Below are 23,053 nucleotides of genomic sequence, written 5' to 3' on the forward strand. Positions count from 1 at the left end.
GAACAAATTAATGTATCACAGATGCCTAAACATCTGAGGACTCATCAGAAGAGCAGTCTTAATGGAAAAACGTTAATTAGGAAAGTCCTTTTGATGATTTTTATCTGTTTTTATCCTATTGTAGGAAGGACAGTTTTTCTCTCAGAGGCTAAGGGATACTGGTATTAATTGTCTGGAACTTAGATGTCCTTTGTGTCCTGTTTTCCCAGAAAGAACTGGGAACCTTTGCTCAAAGCTCCATCGCCCTCCATCATCAGTTCAACCCCAAGTTTCAGACCTTGTTCCAACCCTGTAACCTGATGGGAGCCATGAAGCTTATTGAAGACTTCAGCACACATGTCAGCGTTGACTGGAGTCCTCGTAAAACTGTCAAGAAGACTGGTAGGGACAGATGGGTCTGCTTTTTTACTTGCAGTGCGAGGTGTTCGTCTTACCCCACAGATCATTTCCTGGGGATAATTTCCTAGGGTTGGAGGAGACAGGGTATTTGTAGTTTCTTCCTTCTCTCTCTTATCCTTCCTGTGTGTTCATTACCTAAATTCTAGAACTAGGTAATAATACTTGGGTTTAAGTAGAGGATGGAGTCAGTGAACAGGACAGGGGTGTGGGAGGTAGAGATGTGGCACTCATTGCTAATAATTGGACTTAAATAGATATGAGGGTAAGTATTAGGAGTCAGGTCAAGACAGACTGGTATCAAGATAAAGACGAAAGTCAAGTGGTAAAGTCAGGTTGTGTTTATAAGGTTTTTACTCTCTTCTTCATTAAGATCATTTTATTTCCCATGATTATAGTAGTATTTCCAATTATGTTGACTTGGGAGTTAGGAACAAAGTAAAAATGTCGTACATTTGCCTGTTCAGTATTTTAAAGAAATTTCCAGGTTTGATTTCTACCATTCATTGGTTTAGTAGTTTTAAGTAAATATTTGCCATTCCGTTAAATGAAATATTTGTTTCTGATTTGTTCCTAGTTTAGCAAATTAGTTGTGGTTTGGTCTGGGTTTGGATTTGTCTTTAGATTTGATTTTAAATCCCTGACTCTTACAATTCAATAGAATATAGTTGAATTTAAGGGCATTATGTGATAGACACAGAGTACTTTTTTAGTTATATGTTGGTAATGAAAACTTAACACCAGACTACAGTTATAACTTGGGCTTTGAAGGTGGGTCTGTGGTAAAGAATCAGCCTGCCAGTGGAGATGCAGGTTCAGTTCCTGGGTCGAGAAGATCTCCTGGAGTGGGAAATGGCAACCCATTCCAGTATTCTTGCGTTGGAGAATCCTTTGATGAGAGGAGCCTAGCGGGCTACAGTGATAGGATTGCAAAGAGTTGGATGCAACTGAGTGTGCGTGCATAGTTATAAGTTACCTGTGTAGTGTCTTGTGTTTTTCTTCTGGGGATATAAAAATAACATTTCTGCAAGCAGAAATATGGCTCTAGAGGTATTTATCTCTGGAAAGACAGAAATGCCTGGAATTGAGAGGCTTAGACAGCAAGATAGAAATGAATGAGACTGAATAGTCTCATCCTCTTTATGGTTTATTTTGTTCCCAACCTCATGAGGAATCTGGGAGAATTTAATGAAAGTTAAGTAAGAATCAGATAAAAATTTGGAATACCAGATTTGTGAGGGAGATTAAAGAAGTTGGAATCTTATCCTGGAAGAATGCATTGTTGAAGGGGGAAGGAGGTAAAAATTTTTTGAGCATATACTATCTGCCAGGTATTACTTGGTACTTTATAAGTGTTTTTGTTACTTAGTGTGTTAAGTGTTCCACATAGGAAGCAAAAAGACAATCAATTTTTAACGTTTAGGTACATGTTAGATTGAGAATGATTGTGGAGACTTTTGGGAGGTGGGTGTGTGTATGGAAGGGCATCACGTTAGGTAGGGTTGGCTCTCTTTAAATGCCAAGATGCATTCGGAAGCTTTTGTGAAGCCCTCTTTTGTTCTGGAGTTTCATTTATTATGCATTTTTTTCTTATAGCCTGTAAATTGCCCTGTTTGCCAAAGCAAGTGGCTTGGATCCTAGCCACTAGCAAGGTTTTCATGTATCCAGAGTTACTTCCAGTGTGTTCTCTGAAGGCCAAGAATCCCCAGGATAAGATTTTCTTCACCAAAGCAGAAGACAAGTAAGGATTTACTGGGTGGGGATAAAAGTACAAAATACACTGAGAAGACCTGTATAATAAGGAATGGACACAAAGGAAAGCAGTGTAGATGGACATAGGTCTGTAGTATGTGCGTGTTCCAGCAGTGCCAAATACAGCTCTTTTTAGGGGATGGCATACACGTTTTGGAAACATTTTAAGTTGTTTTTTGTCTTTTATAGTAAAAACTAACCTCATAATCCTGTTAGTGGATAATTTTCAAGGAAAACATTTTTATCCATTATCCTGACAACCCTTACACAATAATTTTTCTCTCTGTATTTCTTATGTAACTGTTGGCAATTTAAGTATAATTTTGTTTGCTTTTTTTAACTTAATATATTCATGACCTTTTTTTCTGCATTCCATGCTGTAGCATTGTCTTTTTTTTTTGTCTCTGTGTATTGTCCTTCTAGGCAGTATTAACGGCCCTATCACAGTCCTTTTGTTTGCTGCTTTTCCGTCCCTCTCTTGTTTAGCTGTTCTAAATGAGGCTTCACCAAGGATCTTTGTGCACAGGGCTTTTGAAACTCTTTGAGTTTTTATCACTTTGGGTAAATTCTCAAGAGTGAGGTTATTCGATAACAGTTATAAACACTTTCCTGGCTCTTGATGTGTGTTTCCCCACTGCCATCAGCAAATATGTATACAGGTAACTGTAATTGAGTATGTTATGTTGTGAGATAGTGTTGGTGTGGATTTAATATGTCTAACATGGTGCCCAATATTCATTTTATATCTGTTTTATTAGGGCCGTCCTCCTTCCCTCAAACTTTGTTTGTATTGTTACTGTAAAGCACATCATGTTGTGACATTTATTAGTGACTTATGCTTGGTTTTCCCTCTTCTCACTTGATGGGAACTCCTTATTGAGTCTTATTCTCATAGTCCTTCTTAGTACTCAGTAATTACCTGAAATTTTCTGTTAAGTTTCCATTAATGTGTACAAGACTTAGATGTAGAAGTAGGTTGTAGGGTGTGGAGTTTGTCTGGGAGGCTTTTCAGCAGGATGGACTGTCAAGCGAGATTGAGTGTCCCCACCCGCTTCTCAGTTTGTTGGCTTTAGGACTGAAGCACTTTGAAGGGACGGAGTTTCCCAAGCCTCTGATCAGCAAGTACCTTCTCACTTGCAAGACTGCCCACCAGCTGACAGTGAGAATCAAGAACCTCAACATGAACAGAGCTCCTGACAACATCATTAAAGTAAGTGCTCCCTGCACGCTCCGCCGGGCACCTTGGCTGAGTGCAGCCTTTCCTTTTCTTTTTCTCAGTCTCAGTGAATAGCCTTTTATCTAACGCTAGCCCCTCCTAACTGCCCACTAGCCCTGTTTCCTTTCCAATGACATTGATCTATTATTTTCCTATGGAGTACCATCTTCGTCTGTTATGGATATTTCCGCTAAATTGTTCAAATGTAAAAATACTTATCAAATTTGTTTTCCTCTAGCTATTCATTTTTTTTCCCCACTCTAAACCTTCTTCAAAGAGTAGGCAACAGTCCACTTATATCCTTCTTAATTATTTATACTTGGATATTTATATCAAAATTATAAAGTATACTTTAAAGTGGGGGTCCCCAGTCCACAGACTGATACTGGTCCATAGCCTGTTAGGAACCGGGCTGCACAGCAGGAGGTGAATGGCAGGCTAGAGAGCTAAGCTTCATCTGTATTTATAGCTGTTCTCCATTGCTCACATACAGCCTGAGCTCCACCTCCTGTCACATCAGCGGTGGTTGTAGATTCTCAAAGGAGCACAAACCCCACTGTGAACCGCATGCACAGGAGGGTCTCAGTTGCCAGCTTCTTATGAGAATTATCCTAAAACCATCCCATGGGTCCCCCACCGACATCCTTCCACAGAATTGGTCCCTGGTGCCAGAAAGGTTGGGGACCACGGCTCTAAAGAGTAAAAAAATCTCTGTGAATCTTATCATGAAAAACAATCATTTTTCTCCCTATTTCCTGCTTAGCAAGGTTTCTGCAGGGATGGTCCATTTACCTCTATATCTAGGATCTAGGTAGCATGCTTAGAATTGCTACCAGTTGATTTTTTGGATTTAGGCCTTCTCTGTTAAACTGAAATCATGAAAGATGAAGACAGTTCTCTCCACACTCTCTCACTGCTTCACCTCAGTTATATCACAGTGTAAGTTGGATTTTTTTCCAGAGTTATTATAAGCAGTATGTAAAAACTCCTCACAGCTGAGCCAGGTAGTGTATCGTGATTACTTTGCTTTTCCTGCTGAATATTTTGTTTCTCTTGGAGTGAATGATTGCATTTTTGGAGGGTGAGTGGGACTTGGTTTTTTTATGTATTTATTACCAGTTTATCATTAACATTTATTTAAGTTTTATAAATCTCTTTTCAGCGTTTTCAGGTATTTTACGTTCTCTGCTGTCACCTTCATCTTCCTGAAGAAGTCCCCAGAGTGCTCTGATCCTGCTCCACTTTACCCATGCTGCTCTCTTGGCTTGCTGCACTAATAATGTCTTCTCTGGCTTTTTCTTCACGATTTTCCTGGGGTTTCATTTCACCTCTTATTTGTGTTGGATCTTCTTCTTTCTTTAAAAATATTTTTTATTTATTTTTTGGCTGTGCTGGTTCTTCGTTGCTTCACAGGCTTTTCTCTAGTTGTGCCGAGTTGGGGCTACCCTGCATTTGTGGTGTGTGGGCTTCTCACTGCAGGGGCTTTTCTTGTTTTAGGTCACGAACTGCAGGCCATGTGGGCTTCGGTAGTTGTAGCACGCGGGCTCAGAAGCATTGGCGTGGGACTAGTTGCCCTGCGGCATGTGGAATGTTCTAGGAGTAGAGATTGAACCTGTGTCCCGTGCATTGTCCGGTGGGTTCTTAGCCTCTGGACCATCGGGGAAGTCCGGATCGTCTTATTTCTGAATCCCACAACTTTTTGGCCTTGTTTTAGTAGAGCACATCCTATCTTTGAGAAAAAAATTTTTAGATTTATATTGCTTATGTTCATGGTGTATCATGACATGACTTGACCAATGCAGTTTCCTAGTTTGGCTATTGTGCTGTATACCTAGTTTTTATATATAACTATTGTTACTTTGTAACAAATGTACATAAGACCTGTCAATGAAACTATAATTATTCAAAATTAAAAGTATGAAATATGTCTGTGTTCTTTTCTCCCACTTCAGTGGGTTTAACATTCTAGGTTGAAAATCACTTTGGTCAGAACAATTTAAGGACTCCATTTTCTTCTAGTTTCTAGGACTGGCTCTCGAAAGTTGATGTTCTTTTGACTCTTGAACCTTTATATGACACGTGTTTTTTTCTCTTCCTCTAGGAGTACATAGGATTTTCTTTTTTCTCCGGTGTTTTGAAATTCATGATAATATATATACCTTACTATGTGTCTGGTCTTACTAATTATGCCAGGTACTTGATAAACTTTAGTTTGGAAACTCACAGGTTCCAGTGTTGGGAAATGTCCTTGAGTTTTGCATTGCTGGTTTCCTCCCCATCTTTTGGTCTGCTGTCTCCTTCTGTGGCTCAGTGGTCAGATGGTAGACCCCTCAGGCTAGTCTTCTCATCTTATCTTTCTTCTTTTCTCCCATCCCTCTGTCTTCTTGCTGTATTTTCTGGGATAGTATTTCATCTTTTTTTTCTAACCCTTCTGCTGAGGTGAGTCGTTACTTCTTCTGTCATAATATCTGATAGCTTTTGTTGTTGTTGTTTAGAATATTCTTTAATAGCCGGTTGCAGAGGCCTGTGGGCTATCTCTCCTTTTAGACTTTTATCTTTAAAAATTTCCTATCTGTTGTTTTCATGGGGATTCAAGAGGGAATAGAGACAAATGGATGTGTTTAATCTGCCTGTTTGTTTGTTTGTTTTCTTTTATAATTTACTTATTTATTTTTCTGTGCTAGGTCTTTGTTGCTGTGTGAGCTGTTCTCTAGGTTGTGTTGAGTGGGGGCTACTCTAGTTGCTACACACAGGCTTCTCATTGCGGTGGCTTCTCTTGTGGAGCACAGGCTGTCGGGAATGCAGGCTTCAGTTGTTGCTGCTATTGGCCTCTAGAGCACAGGGTCAGTAGTTGTGGTGATGGGCTTAGTTGCCTTGAGGCATGTGGGATCTTAATTCCCTGAGCAGGGATTGAACCTAGTCCCCTGCACTGGAAGGTTGATCCTTCACCACTTGACCACCAGGGAAGTCCCTCATCATTGATTTGTACTTGACTCTCTCTTCCACCGCCTGTGAGCTCCTTGAGAGCAGGGATTGCCTCCTTGTTTGCATGCTCGGCTTGTAACACACTGCCTAGTGCTTATTGTCAGTGTAAGCTCATTCTGAAAATGGAACTGTCAGTCTTTCTGTTCTTTCTTTCCCTTCCAGTATTCCTTGCACCATTATTTGCTTGAAAGGAAGCTTCCATGTGGTCAGGATAAGGATTAATGAGGCACTCCCATTGCAGCTGCTGAGAGGAGCAAATTTTCCATGACTCTAACCATCCGCTTCCTTTTCTCTGTGACCTAAACTTTTCTGGTGACCAGAATAGAGCTTATTGGAAGATACTAAGTAATGATAAAATATTTGTTAATTGGAGATTAGCTTAATTTGAAATACAGAGCAGTCAGTATATGCTATTTGCGTGTGTGTGTAAGTTTCTCAGACTGCTGCCCACCACATTCCCCAACCTGATGAGAGCAGTTTCTAGAAGGAATGTGACTTTTCCTTTATTTATTTCTTCACACTCAGTTTTATAAGAAGACCAAACAGCTGCCCATCTTAATGAAGTGCTGTGAAGAGATCCAGCCGCATCAGTGGAAGCCGCCTGTAGAGAGGGAAGAACACCGGCTTCCGTTCTGGTTAAAGGTACAGCCCTCCTCCTCGGTGTGTCAGGAGCAGAAGGTCACCATGAGCCCGGCAAGAACATCAAGGAAGGGCTGCTTTCCATCTCTGCTGCTTTAGCTGTAGAACTAGGACTTAAGAAATCTTCCATCACCATTCCTCTCCTATTTCTCCACCTCCCTCCCTCCCCCACCGGTGATTCTCTAACCTTTTAAAAATAGTGGTTAAAATGATAGTTTCTTAAAGGAAATTCAGGGAGTTTCTAGAGTATAAAATTGGGATATAGTCTTCTTAGAAATATCTGCTGTTCTGTAGAAAAATCCTTCTTAAAAGATGTCTTAAGACTGTCCTGTAAAGGCATCTAATATCTGCTGCCAAGTCAGTTTAGTCGTTTCCGACTCTGTGCGACCCCATAGACGGCAGCCCACCAGGCTCCCCCGTCCCCGGGATTCTCCAGGCAAAAATACTGGAGTGGGTTGCCATTTCCTTCTCCAATGCATGAAAGTGAAAAGTGAAAGTGAAGTCACTCAGTCATGTCCGACTCTTAGCAATCCCACAGACTGCCTACCAGGCTCCTCCGTCCATGGGATTTTCCAGGCAAGAGTACTGGAGTGGGGTGCCATTGCCTTCTCCACCTAATATCTAGAAAGCCCAATTATTTTTACCTAATTCTGGCATGGGGTATATCTGAGTGTTCTTATTCCCATTAGGCCAGTCTGCCGTCCATCCAGGAGGAACTGCGGCACATAGCTGGTGGTGCCAGAGAGGCAGGAAATGTGACCGGAACCACTGAGATCACCTCAGACCCAGGCCTGGGAAAAGGCAGCTCGGAACTGGAGAGTGAAACTCGGTATCCACTGCTACTGCCTAAGGGTGTAGTCCTGAAGCTGAAGCCAGTTGCCAACCGTTTTTCTAGGAAGGCTTGGAGACAGAAGCGGTCCTCCACCCTGAAGCCCTTTTTTTTCGGACCCAGCCCCTCTCTCCAGCCTAGCTCCAGCTCTGGGAAGACACCAGCTAGGTCAGCTCACTCAGAAGCCCCTCCAAGCAAAATGGTGGTCCGGATTCCTCCCCTGATCCAGCCAGCCACGGTCTTACAGGCAGTGCCAGGTGGCCCTCCCCTGGGGGCCCCCGGGGGGGACAGTTTTGAGTCTCCAGCAGCACTGCCAGCTACAGCTGCTGAGGCCAGGACCAGCTTCCCTCTGCCTGAGCCGCAGACCCTGCTCTCCTCCGCCCCTGTGCCGAAGCTAATGCTGCCTTCACTTGCTTCTTCGAAATTTCGAAAGCCGTGTGTGAGACGGAGAGCCTCCAAGAGAAAGGGACCCAAGGCCTCTCTCTGTCTGAAGCCTGCCCCTCTCATCCACCCTGCGCCCGTGTTCTTCACTGTCCCCGCCACCACCGTGAAGGTTGTGAGCCTCGGCAGCGGCTGCAACATGGTGCAGCCTGTCGGTGCAGCGGTGGCCCGGAGTCCTCAGACCATCCCCATCACCACCCTGCTGGTTAACCCTACTGCCTTCCCCTGTGCGTTGAACCAGCCCCTTGTGGCCTCCTCCATCCCTCCCTTAATTGTCTCTGGCCCCTCTGTGAATCTCTCTGTACCATCCACCCCTGAAGATAAAGCCCCCGTGAATGTGGACACAGGTTGTCCTTTGGCTGAGGGGAAAAATGCCTTTCCAGGCCTCGAACCCAAAGTAGAACCTCGGGAACTGTCTCCTGTCTGTGCTGCCGTCTTCCCCAAAGAGGAGCACAGCCCAGGGCCTCCAGCTACAGACAGAGCGTGCCAGGAGCAGCTGTCGGAGAGCAGTGCCTGTGGCTGGACCACTGTGAAAACAGAGGAGGGGAGGCAGGCCCCTGAACCCCTGCCTCAGGGCTTCCGGGAATCTCTGCACACTTGCCCTGAGGATTTAGAGGAAATCGTTAAGACGGAACCTAAAGATCCTGGGCAGGACACCTTTGGTGGATCCCTGGAGCAGGACAGCCATGATGAAATCAAAGAAGAACACTCTGTGGAGTTGGACACTGGCTTCCCAAGTGGGGAGTCAAGCGGGCCTAGAGAGGGGAAGAAACAGACAGGCCTACAACAGGAGGAGAGGAGTCAAGCAGCTCAAACCCTTTCGGCTTCTCAAGAGCCTCCTGGGGAAGGAAACTCAGGAGATGTGAGCAAAGGGTCCCCAAGGGACGCTTCCTTCTCCACTGACCCTGAAATGGTGCTTAGCAGCCCCCTGGGGAAGCCCGAAGACCTATCCAGCATTGATGGTCAGTCAGTGGGGACCCCAGCAGGACCAGAAACTGCAGGAGAGAAGGATGGGCCAGAGGAAGAGGAAGAAGAGGACTTTGATGACCTTACCCAGGATGAGGAAGACGAGATGTCATCAGCCTCTGAGGAATCTGTACTTTCTGTCCCAGAACTCCAGGTGAGAGTTGGGCACTCTTCTCCAATATTTTGTGGATTCAGTAATAGATTTAATTTATTGATAGGCCACCGGCTTGCTTTTTGCACTAGAGATAGTTGTAAAATCATTTTTGACTTTTGAATGTATTACTGAGCATAGTTTGGGAGTTGAGGTGAGAGGAGAGGGAGTTAAATGTTACATATTATATTTGATTTAAACTCATTTAAACATTAAATTGAATCTCCTGAGCACAATTTAAATGACTAAAAAAAGGAAAGGATCATAAGTATGGACCCTGGCAAAGGAAAATTACTTTCAGGGGAGACCTTTCAAATCTACTCAGGGACTTCCTGGTGTCCAGTGGTTAGCACTGGGTGCTTTCACTGCTCGGAACTGGGTTCGATTTCTGGTCAGGAAACTGTTGACTGAAAAATTAATCACAACCTCAAAGTAGAGAGTTATTTTATTTGGTGGGAATGTTAAGGATTCTGAGCTTGGGAGGCAGCATCTCAGTTCTCTGAGAAAACTGTTCTGAAGAAGCAGGGCGGGAGTCAGGCTATATACAGTTTGCAACAAAGAGGGTAGGAAATCTAAACATCAAAGATTATTATTAAGTAGTAAGGAGAACCAGATATCAAGTCAAGTTAAGGAATTTAGTGTTCTTCTGTGTGTGGCAAGATGGAGCCTCTGGGCTCACTGAATTCATTGCTTTCATATGCACCTGACCTATCTATCTGGGACCAAATCCTGTTTCCTGTCACCTTAAAGGGTGGCAAGGATGGTGGTTGGTTGCTCTTGCATGACACCCAGTCCCCTCCAGTTCCTCACCAGTCACCGGGCATTGGCATCTTCTGGATCGTAGGCCTTGTGTTCACTTTTGAGAGCCCTCATTCACATTAGGAGGCCATGAATCACCGATAGCTGTGACATTTTTTGTCCCCCGATACGGCAAAAAATATTTCATTTCACAGAACTAACATCCCTCAAGCTGTACAGTGTGGCCAAAAAAACAAAACCAAAAAACCCCAATAACCCCTAAAACCCATCTGCTTCTCACTCTCCCTCACCAGTTGATTAGCCTCAGTTCCTTCTGAAAAACTCTGTGCAGTCAGCCCGTGGTGAGCTATTACAGCCCTCATGCACACTCTTTGGGGGGGGTTTGCAGGAAACAATGGAGAAACTGACTTGGCTTGCATCTGAAAGGCGCATGAGTCAGGAGGGTGAGTCTGAGGAAGAGAACTCCCAGGAAGAGAATTCTGAGCCTGAGGAGGAAGAGGAAGAAGAAGCAGAAGGAATGGAAAACCTGCAGAAGGAGGATGAAATGATGGACGAAGCCATCGGAGACCCTGCCGAGAAGCCTCCTGCCACCTTTGCCTCCCCAAAGGCTGCTCCAGAAGTGGAGACCAGCAGGACCCCACCAGGTAAGTAGGACGGGTCTGAGTGGGGGCGGGTCTCAGGAGGCCTCATTGACTCAGGGACATGTGCAGAGTGGCTAGCTTATAAAACAGGTGCCAGTTCCCAGAAGAAATCCTTTGGATCGCGCCTGCCAGTCACCCTTCTCCCAAATAGATGTTTTAATCTGCTGCCGTTGCAGAGAAGAGATGCTCAGAAATTTAAAATTTGACTCTGTTATCAGCATATCAGCTGCTAGATTTGTACTCTGTTTATGCAGGTTTTTATACTGGTTCTTAATTCACATGTTATGTATTAGGTCAAGAGCTATGTTTATTTCAAAAAGTGCTGCTTGTTCCTTACCAGGACATAATCCCTGGGAGCCCAGCATCAGACCACACTCACTCTTCAGACTTCTGTGTTCAATATGTAGTAGCTAAGCAGCTCATTATCATCCCAGTTGATGCAGTCATCAACAGTTGATGCTTTTCTCCCAGATTACTATGTAATGATGATTAGGGGAGTTGATGGGGGGGGTGCATTTGATGAGTTGGGAAGAGCAGAGGTTGCAGGGATAGAGAAACAGTTGTTTTCATGTGTATCCTAAGGAGAGAGCATCAAAGCTGCAGGAAAGGGCCGGAGTAATCATCGCGCCCGCAGCAAGCGGGGCAGTCGGGCCCGGGCCAGCAAGGACACCTCCAAGCTGCTGCTGCTGTATGACGAGGACATCCTCGAGCGAGACCCCCTCCGGGAGCAGAAGGATCTGGCCTTTGCTCAGGCTTATCTGAGCAGGGTAGGCAAATGCTGCTTCCTGTTCCTGCCAGCCCCTCTGTTTTTAAAATGAAGTCTGCCTTTCAGGCTGCACAGTAGCCTTCTATGCTTCTACCTTTGTTTTCCTGGAAATACCAAAGGAACTGTGTGAGTGAAACCACAAGGACACTGAGTTCAGTTTTCAGCCGATTTATTATTCCTGCCCAGCATACTACCCCTCTGTTGCCCTGAAACCGGGGAAAGGTGATGTCACCATCATCCCTGAGAGAGTAGACTGATAAGGACCTTACCTGAGCCTTTGGCTTTGGAGGAACAACATGTGGTACACTGACCAGAAAGTGGACCTCAGTGATCTTTAGAGTCATGAACCTGCGTGTTTTTCGCAGTGGTCCCTATCTCATTCTTTTGGTAACCACCTAATTCTTTATACCCCCAGCAAGTGGAGTTCTAGCAATAATAATCATGGGTTTTCTTATTCCTGATATTTTCCTAACACTCCTAATTTATGTATTATTTACCCTCAATGATACCATGCTGAAATATATGTACCAAGCACTCCTTATCTATTTCAACATGGAGGTGAAACCTGGAAGGAGAGGTCCAGGCTGTGAGCTAGAGAAAAGTTTACCTGATTTTGCGGGTAGCACTGTGGTCCCTGGAAAATAGAAATTTTCCCACTCCTCACTGTCAGAAAAAGAGCTCTGCCTTGCTCATGGCGCTGTGGCTTCCATTAATCATCAGATCTTAGGACCTGTCAGAGGAGTAGCCTCTGACGGATAATCTGGAGCTCTTTAACAGTAACTCTTCCTCCTTCTCCCATCATTTCTTGGGGCCCAATGAAAGGGGATTGGATGATTGAAAGTCCTCTCATATAGGTCCGAGAAGCCCTGCAGCACATCCCTGGCAAGTATGAAGACTTCCTGCAGGTCATCTATGAGTTTGAGTCAAGCACTCAGAGGCAGACAGCTGTGGATCTCTACAAGAGCCTGCAAATTCTGCTCCAAGACTGGCCTCAGCTGTTGAAGGACTTTGCTGCTTTCCTGTTACCTGAGCAAGCACTGGCCTGTGGATTAGTAAGTAGAGAGGCGGGCAAAGACCACACACGAGGATCCCTGGGTCAGAGCAAGACTAGGCGTGGGTAGTGTTGATCAGGACTGTTCCAGACGCCTGGCTGTTTCCATAGATAGCTTTCCCCTAGTCCAGGGTCACAAGAGCCTCCTCCTTTTCAAGGGATGGTCTCCCCAACTCCTGTTATCTCCATGAAGAGTGAAGGGTTTGACCTTTGTTGCCAGTGGAGACCTTAGGTACATCATAACCCTTTGCTCCTCACTGTTGCAAAACAGGCTTTCATTCAACAAATATTTATTGAGAAACTGCTGTTTTAGGCAGAGTTCTAGATACTAGAAATGTAATAATTATAAAACTAAAATCCTTGCCTTCATGGAGCCTATATTCTCATGGGGAAAGTCAGGTGTTATATATGTTATAAAAGTGATAAAAGATATAAATAGTAAAGTATATTGAATGCTTTATAGTGATAATGTTGCAGGTTTTTTTTTGTAAATGTTGCAGTTTTATACACAGTAGTCTGGGAAGGCCCCGTTGGTTACATAACATTTGAAATATTGGAGAATAAGTGTCTGAACTTGAGGGATATCCCAGTAGTTCTGGGTTTCTTGTCACAGGAATAATGGATATAATATTATTATATTGTTGTTTTCATATTGTTATTATATTAGCCTGATAGTCTTAAAGCAGTTAAATGGCCATGGGATGATTATACGTAATTTTTTCTTTATCATTATGAGGATCAGATGAACACATATGTGAAAATACTTTGTAACCTGGCATGTGTCTGATCTCTCAGTCTCTGAAAACTGTAAGCGACTTGAGATACATAACTCTTAAATCTTTCATTTACATCTTAGTTTTCTTGAGTTGGTAGACCCCAGTAACCCAAGGTAGATAGATGCTAGGGTCTTAAAAAAAAAGATCTTACAGGGAATTCCCTGGCAGTCCAGTGGTTAGGGCTTGGTACTTTCACTGCTGGGGCCCAGGTTCAATTCCTGATTGGAGAACTCAGATCCACAAACTTTGTGGTGAGGCCAAAAAAAAAAAAAAGGATATCACCGTTGTAAACCAGAGCCTTGTCATCCCCTATGCCTCCAGCACATTTTTCCTGGGTTTTATGCTTAGAGCCCTCAAGTCCTTCTCAGGCTGCATAGACGACTCCTCTTTTGCCCTCTTTCCACTCTGGTAGTTTGAAGAGCAGCAGGCTTTTGAGAAAAGTCGCAAGTTTCTTCGGCAGCTGGAAATTTGCTTTGCAGAGAACCCCTCACACCACCAGAAGATCATCAAGGTCCTCCAGAGCTGTGCAGACTGCTTGCCCCAGGAGATCACTGAGGTATTCGGTCCTGTCCTGCTTCCCTTCCATTGTCATCTTGGCTTTTGGCCTTTCATTCTCCCTTTCTAAGCAATCCTCTTGCTTCTGAGCAGTGGACTTCTGGAGGGGATGAAGATGGCAAGGAGTTTTTAGGCTTACCTAAGGCATAAAACTTGTGGCTCAGATGGTAAAGCTTCTGCCTACAATGCGGGAGACCTGGGTTCGATCCCTGGGTCAGGAAGATCCCCTGGAGAAGGAAATGGCAACCCACTCCAGTACTCTTGCCCAGAAAATCCCATAGACGGAGGAGTGTGGTAGGCTACAGTCCATGGGGTTGCAAAGAGTCGGACACGACTGAGTGACTTCACTTTTACTTTCAAGGCATAAAACACTTGGGTGAGGTGGTTACCATCTGAAACCAGAGCCTGACTGCTTCTCACAGGCTCAGGAATGCTATAAATACCCTGGAAGGGAAGTTCAAGGAAGGAGGTGATGGTCTGGGTGGAGGGTTGGTTTCCCTCCTTGCTCTGCCTTGAGTTAGTGCCTGAGCTGGGGACCGGTAAGGCAGGGCTAGTGAGTAGTGAGTGTCACTGGGAATCAGACCTTTAATGCAGGCACGTCTAACCAAGACATGGGAGCTTCCTAAACGTGCGTTGATGGAGGAACGGATGAAGACCTATTTGAAGTGAAATGACAGTCGCTCAGTTGTGTCCCACTCTTCGTGTCCCATTCTATACAGTCCATGGGATTCTCCAGGCCAGAATGCTGGAGTGGGTAGCTGTCCCCTTCTCCAGTTAATCTTCCTGACCCAGGAATTGAACTGGGGTCTCCTGCATTGCAGGCTGATTCTTTACCAGTTGAGCTACCAGGGAAGCCCAAAGACCTGTATATACACGATGAAATTTTACTCAGTCATAAAAAAGAATGAAATATTGCCATTTCTAGTAATATGGATGGATCTAGAGATTATCATACTAAGTGAAGTATGATTTAATTCACTTGATAAGCTTATCATACTTATCATACTAAGTATAGAAAACATTAGGTTTATAATATAGAAAACCTATGGTTACCAAAGGGGAAAGTTTGGGTGCGGTGATAAATTAGGAGTTTGTGATTAACATATTCACACTACTGTGTATAAAATAGGTCACCAATGGGGACCTACTGTATAGCACAGGAAACTATACTCAGTATACACAGAAGGCAATGGCACCCCACTCCAGTGCTCTTGCCTGGAAAATCCCATGGACGGAGGAGCCTGGTAGGCTGCAGTCCATGGGGTCGCTAAGAGTAGGACATGAGTGAGGGACTTCACTTTCACTTTTCACTTTCATGCATTGGAGAAGGAAACAGCAACTCACTCCAGTGTTCTTGCCTGGAGAATCCCAGGGATGGGGGAGCCTGGTGGGCTGCTGTCTGTGGGGTTGCCCAGAGTCAGACACGACTGAAGTGACTTAGCAGCAGTAAGAGCAAAGAATCTGAAAAAGTATATATGTATATGTATGTGTGTGTGTATGTATATGTGTATATATGTGTGTGTGTGTGTATATGTATGTGTGTATATATGTATATTGTGTGTATGTGTGTGCATATGTATGTGTGTGTATATGTATATGTGTGTGTATATATATGTATATGTGTGTATGTGTATATGTATATATGTGTGTATATATGTATATGTGTGTATGCGTGTGTGTATATATATGTATATGTGTGTATATATGTGTGTATATGTATGTGTGTATGTATATGTATGCATGTGTGTATATGTATGTGTGTGTATATGTGTGTATATATGTATATTGTGTGTATGTGTGTATATGTATGTGTGTATATATGTATATGTGTATATATATATGTATATGTGTGTATATGTATGTATGTGTGTGTATATGTATGTATGTGTGTATATATGTATATGTGTGTATGCGTGTGTGTGTGTGTGTACACACACACTGAATCACTGTGCTGGACACCTGAAACTAACACAATGTTGACCATACTGTGAATCAACTATATACATTAGTTAAAAAAGTAATAATTCAGGCATATCTCAGAGACATTGCAGGTTCAATTCCAGACCATCATAGTACAGTAAATATTGCAGTAAAGTGAGTCACATGAATTTTTTGGTTACCTAGTGCATGTAAAAATTATGCGTACACGATGAAGTGAAGTGCGTGTGTGCTCAGTGAAGTATGTGTGTCTGACTCTTGGCGATCCCATGGACTGTAGCCCACCATGCTCCTCTCTCCATGGAATTTTCCAGGCAGGAATACTGGAATGGGATGCCATTTCCTACTCCAGGGGGTCTTCCCAACCCAGGGATTGAACCCACATCTCTTGGGTCTCCTGCACTGGCAGGCAGATTCTTTACCCACAGTGCCACCAGGGAAGCCCAACCATAGTTTATTAAGGATGCAGTAGCATTATGCTTTAAAAAATGTACATATGTTAATTAAAAAGTGTTCACAATTTGTAAATCAAGTATATTTCAACTTTCAAAAAATGCTAGGGAATTCCCTGGTGGTCCAGTGGTTAAGACTCCAAGCTTCCATTTCACAGGGTACAGGTTTAATCCCTGGTCAGGGAACTAAGATCTTGAATTCTGCACAGAACAGCGGAAAAAAAAATGCTAGTCAGCATCCAAGTCTTTAGCAAGTTGTCATCTTTTTGTTGCTGGGGGGTCTTGCCTCAGCATTGTTGGTGCTGACTGATCAGGTAGTGGTTGCTGAAGATTAGAGTGGATGTGGCAATTTTTTTTCTTTCTTTCAAAAATATTTATTTGCCTGCACCAGGTCTTAGTTGTGGCATGTGGGATCTAGTTTCCTGACCGCCGATCAAAGCTGGACCCCTTGCATTGGGAGTGTGGAGCCTAAGCCACTGGACGACCAGGGAAGTCCCCATAATTTCCTAAAACAATGAAGTCTGCCCCATTGATGGGCTCTTCCTTTCATGAATGATTTCTCTGTAGCATTTTATTTACAGTAAAACTTTCAGAATTGGAGTCAATCCTCTCAAACCTTGCCATTGCCTTATCAACTAAGTTTATGTAATGTTCTAAACCCTTTGTTGCCATTTCAACAATCTTCATAGCAGCAGCTTCCCCAGGAGTAGATTCCATTTCAAGAAACCTCTCTTTGCTCATCTACAAGAAGTAACTTCTTATCTGTTCAGGTCTTATGTGGGATTGCAGCAATTTAATCCCATCCTCAGGCTCCACATCTGTTTTTAATCCTCATGCTATTTCTGTCACATCTGCTGTTACTTCCTCCATTGAAATCTTTAACCCCCTCAAAGTCATCTGTGAGTGTTGAAATCAACTTCTTCCAAATTCCTGTTAATGTTGATTATTTGGACCTCTTCCTGTGAACCACAAATGTTCTTAATGGTATCTAGAATGGTGAATCTTTTCCAGAAGGTTTTCAGTTTTCTCTCCCCGGATCCATTGGAGGAGGAATCACTATCTGTGTTAGCTGTAGCCTTATGAAATGTATTTCTGAAGTATTGAGACTTGAAGTTAGAAATTACTCCTTGATCCATGGGCTGCATGATGGTTCTTTTGCTAGCAGGCACGAAAACATTAATCTCCTTGTACATCTCCATCAGAGCTCTTGGGTGACCAGATGTATGGTCAGTGAGCAATAATGTTCTCAAAGGATTGTTACCTGAGTAGTCGGTCTCAGCAGTGGGCTTCAGATGTTCAGTAAATCATGTTGTCCACAGATGTGCTGTCATCCAGGCTTTGTTGTTCCATTTAAACCAGCAGAAGCAGAGTAGATTCAGCATAGTTTGGAAGGACTGTAGGATTTTTGGAATGGTAAATGAGCATTGGTTTCAAGTTAAAGTCACCAGCTATATTAGCCCCTAATCAAAGAGTCACCGTGTCCTTTGAAGCTTAGAAGTCAGGCATGACTTTCCCTGTCTAGTTATGAAAATCATCGATGGCATCTTCTTCCAATAAAAGTATTTTTCTACACTGAAAATCTGTTGTTAGTGTAGCCATCTTTATTAGTTATCTTAGACCTTCTGGATAACTTGCTGTAGCTTTTATATTAGCACTTGCTGTTTTATCCTACACTTTCATGTTGTAGAAATGGCTTCTTTTTTTTTTTGGCGTCTTTCTTTAAACTCTATGAATCACTTTTTCTAGCTTCAAAATTTGCTTCTGCAGGTTTCTTCACCTGTCTCAGCCTTCATAAAACTGAAGAGAATTAGGGTTTTGGGGCTTCCCAGGTGGCTCTGTGGTAAAGAATTCACCTGCCAAGCATGAGAGTCATAGGTGACTCTGTTTCCACCTTTGTGTCAGGAAGGTCCCCTGGAGAAACAAATGGCAACCCACTCCTGTATTCTTGCCTGGGAAATTCCATGGACAGAGGAGCCTGGCGGGCTACAGTCAGTCCTTGGGGTGGCCAAGAGTCAGACATGGACTGAGCAACTAAACAACAAGGCCTTTGTATAGGCTTGACTTAATGGAATGTTGTCACTGATTTGATCTTCTGGTTTGATCTTAGACTATAAAACTTTCTCCATATCAGCAAGAAAGCTGTTTTGCTTTCTTATCATTTGTGTATTCATTGGAATAGCACTTTTAACTTCCTTCAAGAACTTTTCCTCAAAAAGTGGGGGGTGGCGGGAGAGTAAAAAAAAAAAAAAAAAAAAAAAGAACTTTTCCTTCGCGTTCATGGCTGTTTGGCACAAGAGGCCTAGTTTTCAATCTGCCTTGGCTTTAGGCGTGCCTTCCTCACTAAGCTTGATCATTTGTTGCTTTTGACTTAAAGTGAGAGGTGTGCATATATATCTTTCCCTTGAACACTTAGAGCCTTTATAGGTCCAAAGTATTCAAGTGAAATTGGCCTAATTTCAATATTGGTGTCTCGGAATAGAGAGGCCCAAGGAGAGGGAGACAGATGGCGGAACTGTCCGTCAGTGGAGTAATCAGAACACGTACACCTTTAAGTCCGCTGTCTCTTTTGGGTGAGATGCGTGGTGCTCCCAAGCAATTACAGTAGTAACATCAAAGATCGATGATCACATATCGCCGTTATAGACATAATAAACAATTCTGTAATATTGTGGGAAGTATCAGAATGGGACACAGAGACACGAAATGAACAGATGATGTTGGAAAATTGTTGCTGATAGACTTGCTTGACCCAGGGTTGCAATGAACCTTCAGTGTGTTAAAAAAAAAAGAAAAAGCAAAATTCTGTATCTGAGGTGTGATAAAGCAAAGACACTAAATCGAGGTATGCCTATACTCCTGTGTAGGCAAGCAAGGAGGGAGAGGGAGTTTAGGAGTTCTTAATCAAAGAGCATCTTCTGTGTGTCTCCCAGTTGATAAGGAAAGTAGCCCTCAGAAGTATATGCGATTGATTTGGAATGGTGGTCTAGAGAGGCTCTAGAGACTTCATCTTTCCTTCTGCAACTCTCCCCAGCTCAAGACACAGATGTGGCAGCTCCTCAAGGGCCACGACCACCTACAGGATGAGTTCTCCATCTTCTTTGACCATCTGCGCCCAGCAGCTAGCCGGATGGGTGACTTTGAAGAGATCAACTGGACCGAGGAGAAGGAGTATGAGGTACAGGCCTTGAGGCTGCAGTGGGGGTGTGAAGGGGGAAGGTCATATGTAGGAGGGACGTCTGCCCAGAGTCTTTTTTGAGTGGCACCAACTCCTCCCCAGTTTGATGGCTTTGAAGAAGTGGCATTGCCTGATGTGGAAGAGGAAGAGGAACCTCCCAAGATACCCACAGCCTCAAAGAACAAAAGAAGAAAAGAGATTGGGGTCCAAAATCACGATAAGGTACGCTAGGTTGTTGGGGGTTATCCTGATTCAAGCCTTGCATTTTCTGTCTGAGTGGTTCTCTGGTGTAGGGTGGCGCCAAGCCTCTGTGATCTGCGGCAGCCGTGGAGCAGGGGCCACAGGTCAGGTCAGGCTGCTGTGCCGCACACCCTGAGCCCACGGGAAGAACAGTGCAGTGGCTGAGGAGGTCCCAGCCATGTTAACTCGTTAGAAGGATCTGCTTCTCTTGCCCTTGGGTCTTCTTCCTTTCTGTTCTTGTGAAAAAATAGAACCAGGATTCCTCGTTTTAGTAATGACAACAACTGACACCTAGCCATATTCCAAAGCATCACGTATCTCTTATATTTTACATGGATTGTTCAGTTAATTCTCATGGTCACCCTGTGAAAAGATTGTTTTGTTTGCGTTTTACAGAAGAGGAAACTGAAGTGCAAAGAGGGGCCGTTCCCAGGGCCTCATGTTAGTCAGGGACGGGTTGTTTGGCCCCAGAGCCCGCCTGTGCTCACTGCTCTCTGTTGTCTTCAGGAAGTAGTCTTTTAGTCACTGTCCCTTTGCTGCATGTCTTGTACTCTTTCTTGGGGAAAACCACTTCTTAGTACCTGAATGACCTTAGGCAATTTATTTAATCTTTGTTTCAGTTTCTGCATTGTTAACGGGGATAATAATGGTACTTATGTCTTGGGTTTATTGAACAGAGAGTATCATTGAGTGAGCCTTCCATATGTACAAAGCCCTCTCTCAAGGGGATTGGAAGAGAGGGGAGAGCTCCAGGCACAGGGCAACAGAGACAGAGGCGGACGAGTGAGTAGATCAAAGCCCGCAATGGAGCTCTCCATGACTTAGCCTGACGGCACCACTTAAATGTGTCCTGAAACGTCTGGGCAACTGGGGTCTGTCAGCCTGTGGGTCATTTACAGATTGTTTCAGGGATGCATAGTAGGGTTTAATTGAGTTTGGCCAATTGTCTCCCCAGGCAGTGTGAAGAAATGGTATATAATAAAAGAGAAAGGAAGTCGGGGAGGGGGTCAGGGGGCGGAATTGTTCAGATGGCTCACAATTGGCTCCCTCCTGGTACCAGAAATGTTTGACAGCTAACCAAGCCCAGGTGTCTCCTAGGAGGCTGAGTGGCCAGATGGGGCCAAGGATTGTGCCTGTTCCTGCCATGAGGGTGGTCCTGACTCCAAGATGAAGAAGAGCAAAAGGAGAAGTTGTAGCCACTGCAGCAGCAAGGTGAGGAGAGAACTGGTACCCAGGGGTTTCAGAGTTGCTGGGGCAAGCCCCAAGTTGCTCTGCTGTTTGGGTATTGTTACCCCAGATCTATGCATTATTGAATTCCTAAAAAGATTACACGTGAATAAATAATACGCTGTATACATACTCATTAGTGTGTGTATGCAAAATAAATAGAATCTTTAAAAATATATGTAACAGATTTTGCTTTTTAAAGGTAATCTTTTAGGTGAAGTTTTGAAATAGGGAAAAATACCAACCAGTTCATATATTTTCCCTCTAAGATTTTCTTTTTTTAAATGAAACAAACGTGTGTGAGGAAAACAGCCGAAAGGTAGTGCTGCTTCTCTAGGCTTGGTTGCCAGCAAAAATACAGTCCTTGGTTGGAGGAGGAGTGGCAGAATGCAGCACTCTATTTTGGGCCCTTTAAAACCCTTGGAGCAGGCATGCATGTTGCTTGACTTGCTGAGCATCGTGCAGGGCTTCTTCCTGTGGTCAGCCCCCAAGACAAAAGAGGTCAGGAGACCCTTGACCCAGAAGGCCATCCCTGCAGGTCTGTGACAGCAAATCCTACAAGAGCAAGGAGCCCCATGAGTTGGTGGGCGGCAGTCCTGGTGCTAAGGAAGCTGGGCAGGGCAAGGACGTGATGGAGGAGGAAGCCCCAGAGGAGCGAGAAAGCATTGAGGCAGCCCAGAGCAGGACTGGCAGGAGTACCAGGAAGGGAGAGGTGCCTGTTGCAGGTGAGTGACCCGACTGCCAGCCCGGCCTTTCTCCCTTTCTTTCTCTCATTCTCACATGCTTCATGCAGGGGCGTCTTTGAGCCTGGGTAACATTGGTCTTTTAGGGATAGACTACCACCTCTTTTACTAATAAACCAGTAGGAAACTCTTCTCCTCTCTAGCCTTAATTTTCTCTCCTGTGGCCTCAATCCTCTTGTAGAATTAAGAGTGCATAACATCCGCATGATCCAGCATTTTCTTCTTGTGTTCCCATTCCTGAACCCCTTCTCCTTATCTGCAGATCCTCTATGATCTGTATTCTAAAGACTCAGCCATTCTCAGCTTTGGCAACGGACTTTATATCTTTATATAAACAACTCTAGCCCCTACCCTTGCCTCACTCTTGTACATCAGAACTTTGTCACAGTAGTTTGCCAGAGTGACCCCATGGTAATTTGTAGTGCTTAGATGCAGTGTGACCCTTAGGTCCTTATTTTCCTCCTAAACAGGATTGGCAGCGGGGAGCACTTTGCCGTCCCCTAAAGAAGTGACTTTTACAGACCAGCTCCTCCTTGATGGCCTGCCACCACCCTGCTCACCAGAGCCTCCTCAGCTTCCCTCCACAGCTGGAACTGCGCTGTGCGCTGTCAGGGGTAACCAGGCTGAGCCTGCAGCTCTCCCCTGCCCCAGGGCATCCCCCGGACCTCAGTATGAGGGGGAGGGCCACAAGCCAGGGGCTGAGCTGGAACAATCCATGCTGGCCTGGGATGCCTCCGAAACTGAGAAATTGCCTGGAACTGTCGAACCCCCTGCCTCTTTCCTGAGTCCTGTTTCCTCAAGGACTGGAGACTTCGGGAGAAGACAGGTGCCTGGGAAACCAGACACAGAAGAGAGCTGGCTGCCTTCCAGCAGAGCTGGGGTGACCACAGCAGACAGGGTGTCCCCTCTCCATGGAGCTTCTTCAGCAGGAGTTGACACCTCAGAGACTTCTCCTAAAGTCCCTAGAGGAGGTTTGGCTAAAGACAGTGGACTACAGGGCAAGGGTCCAGCAGGGGAGCTGCAGACGAAGGCCACAGAAGCTACAGTATGTGCCAACAACAGCAAGGTCAGCTCCACTGGGGAAAAGGTGGTCCTGTGGACAAGGTAGGTGTGGACAGAGGATGTATGTGTGTTTGGAAAGCGCGTGGAACACACCAGGTTACTGATTGAGATTAATCGCCATGTGTGGATTCCAGGGAAGCTGACCGGGTGATCCTGACCATGTGCCAGGAGCAAGGAGCACAGCCGCAGACTTTCAGTGTCATCTCCCAGCAGCTGGGAAATAAGACCCCTACTGAGGTAAGCAGGGTGAGCCTTGCTAGAGCTTCAAGCCCTAGAGGAACCAAGGAAAGGGT

General features: G+C 44.5%; 1 protein-coding gene across 5 annotated transcripts in view; it reads left to right on the forward strand.

Moving 5' to 3' along the window:
• Positions 1–23,053, forward strand: part of GON4L (gon-4 like) — an 86,312-nt gene that overhangs the window by 62,208 nt on the left and 1,051 nt on the right. For 4 of the 5 annotated variants that reach the window (XM_043877239.1, XM_043877242.1, XM_043877240.1 and 1 more), the window contains exons 17-31: positions 210–381; positions 1,993–2,137; positions 3,208–3,358; positions 6,875–6,991; positions 7,678–9,378; positions 10,523–10,778; positions 11,358–11,542; positions 12,396–12,593; positions 13,781–13,924; positions 19,345–19,488; positions 19,591–19,710; positions 20,827–20,940; positions 21,494–21,680; positions 22,169–22,802; positions 22,895–22,997. In XM_043877239.1, the coding sequence (XP_043733174.1) occupies positions 210–381; positions 1,993–2,137; positions 3,208–3,358; positions 6,875–6,991; positions 7,678–9,378; positions 10,523–10,778; positions 11,358–11,542; positions 12,396–12,593; positions 13,781–13,924; positions 19,345–19,488; positions 19,591–19,710; positions 20,827–20,940; positions 21,494–21,680; positions 22,169–22,802; positions 22,895–22,997 (4,371 nt within the window). Of the gene's footprint in view, positions 1–209; positions 382–1,992; positions 2,138–3,207; positions 3,359–6,874; positions 6,992–7,677; positions 9,379–10,522; positions 10,779–11,357; positions 11,543–12,395; positions 12,594–13,780; positions 13,925–19,344; positions 19,489–19,590; positions 19,711–20,826; positions 20,941–21,493; positions 21,681–22,168; positions 22,803–22,894; positions 22,998–23,053 lie in introns of those variants that run through there. The other variant, XM_043877243.1, reaches the window with a different exon arrangement.

Source organism: Cervus elaphus, chromosome 20 (assembly GCF_910594005.1).
Source record: "Cervus elaphus chromosome 20, mCerEla1.1, whole genome shotgun sequence".
NCBI lineage: Eukaryota > Metazoa > Chordata > Mammalia > Artiodactyla > Cervidae > Cervus > Cervus elaphus.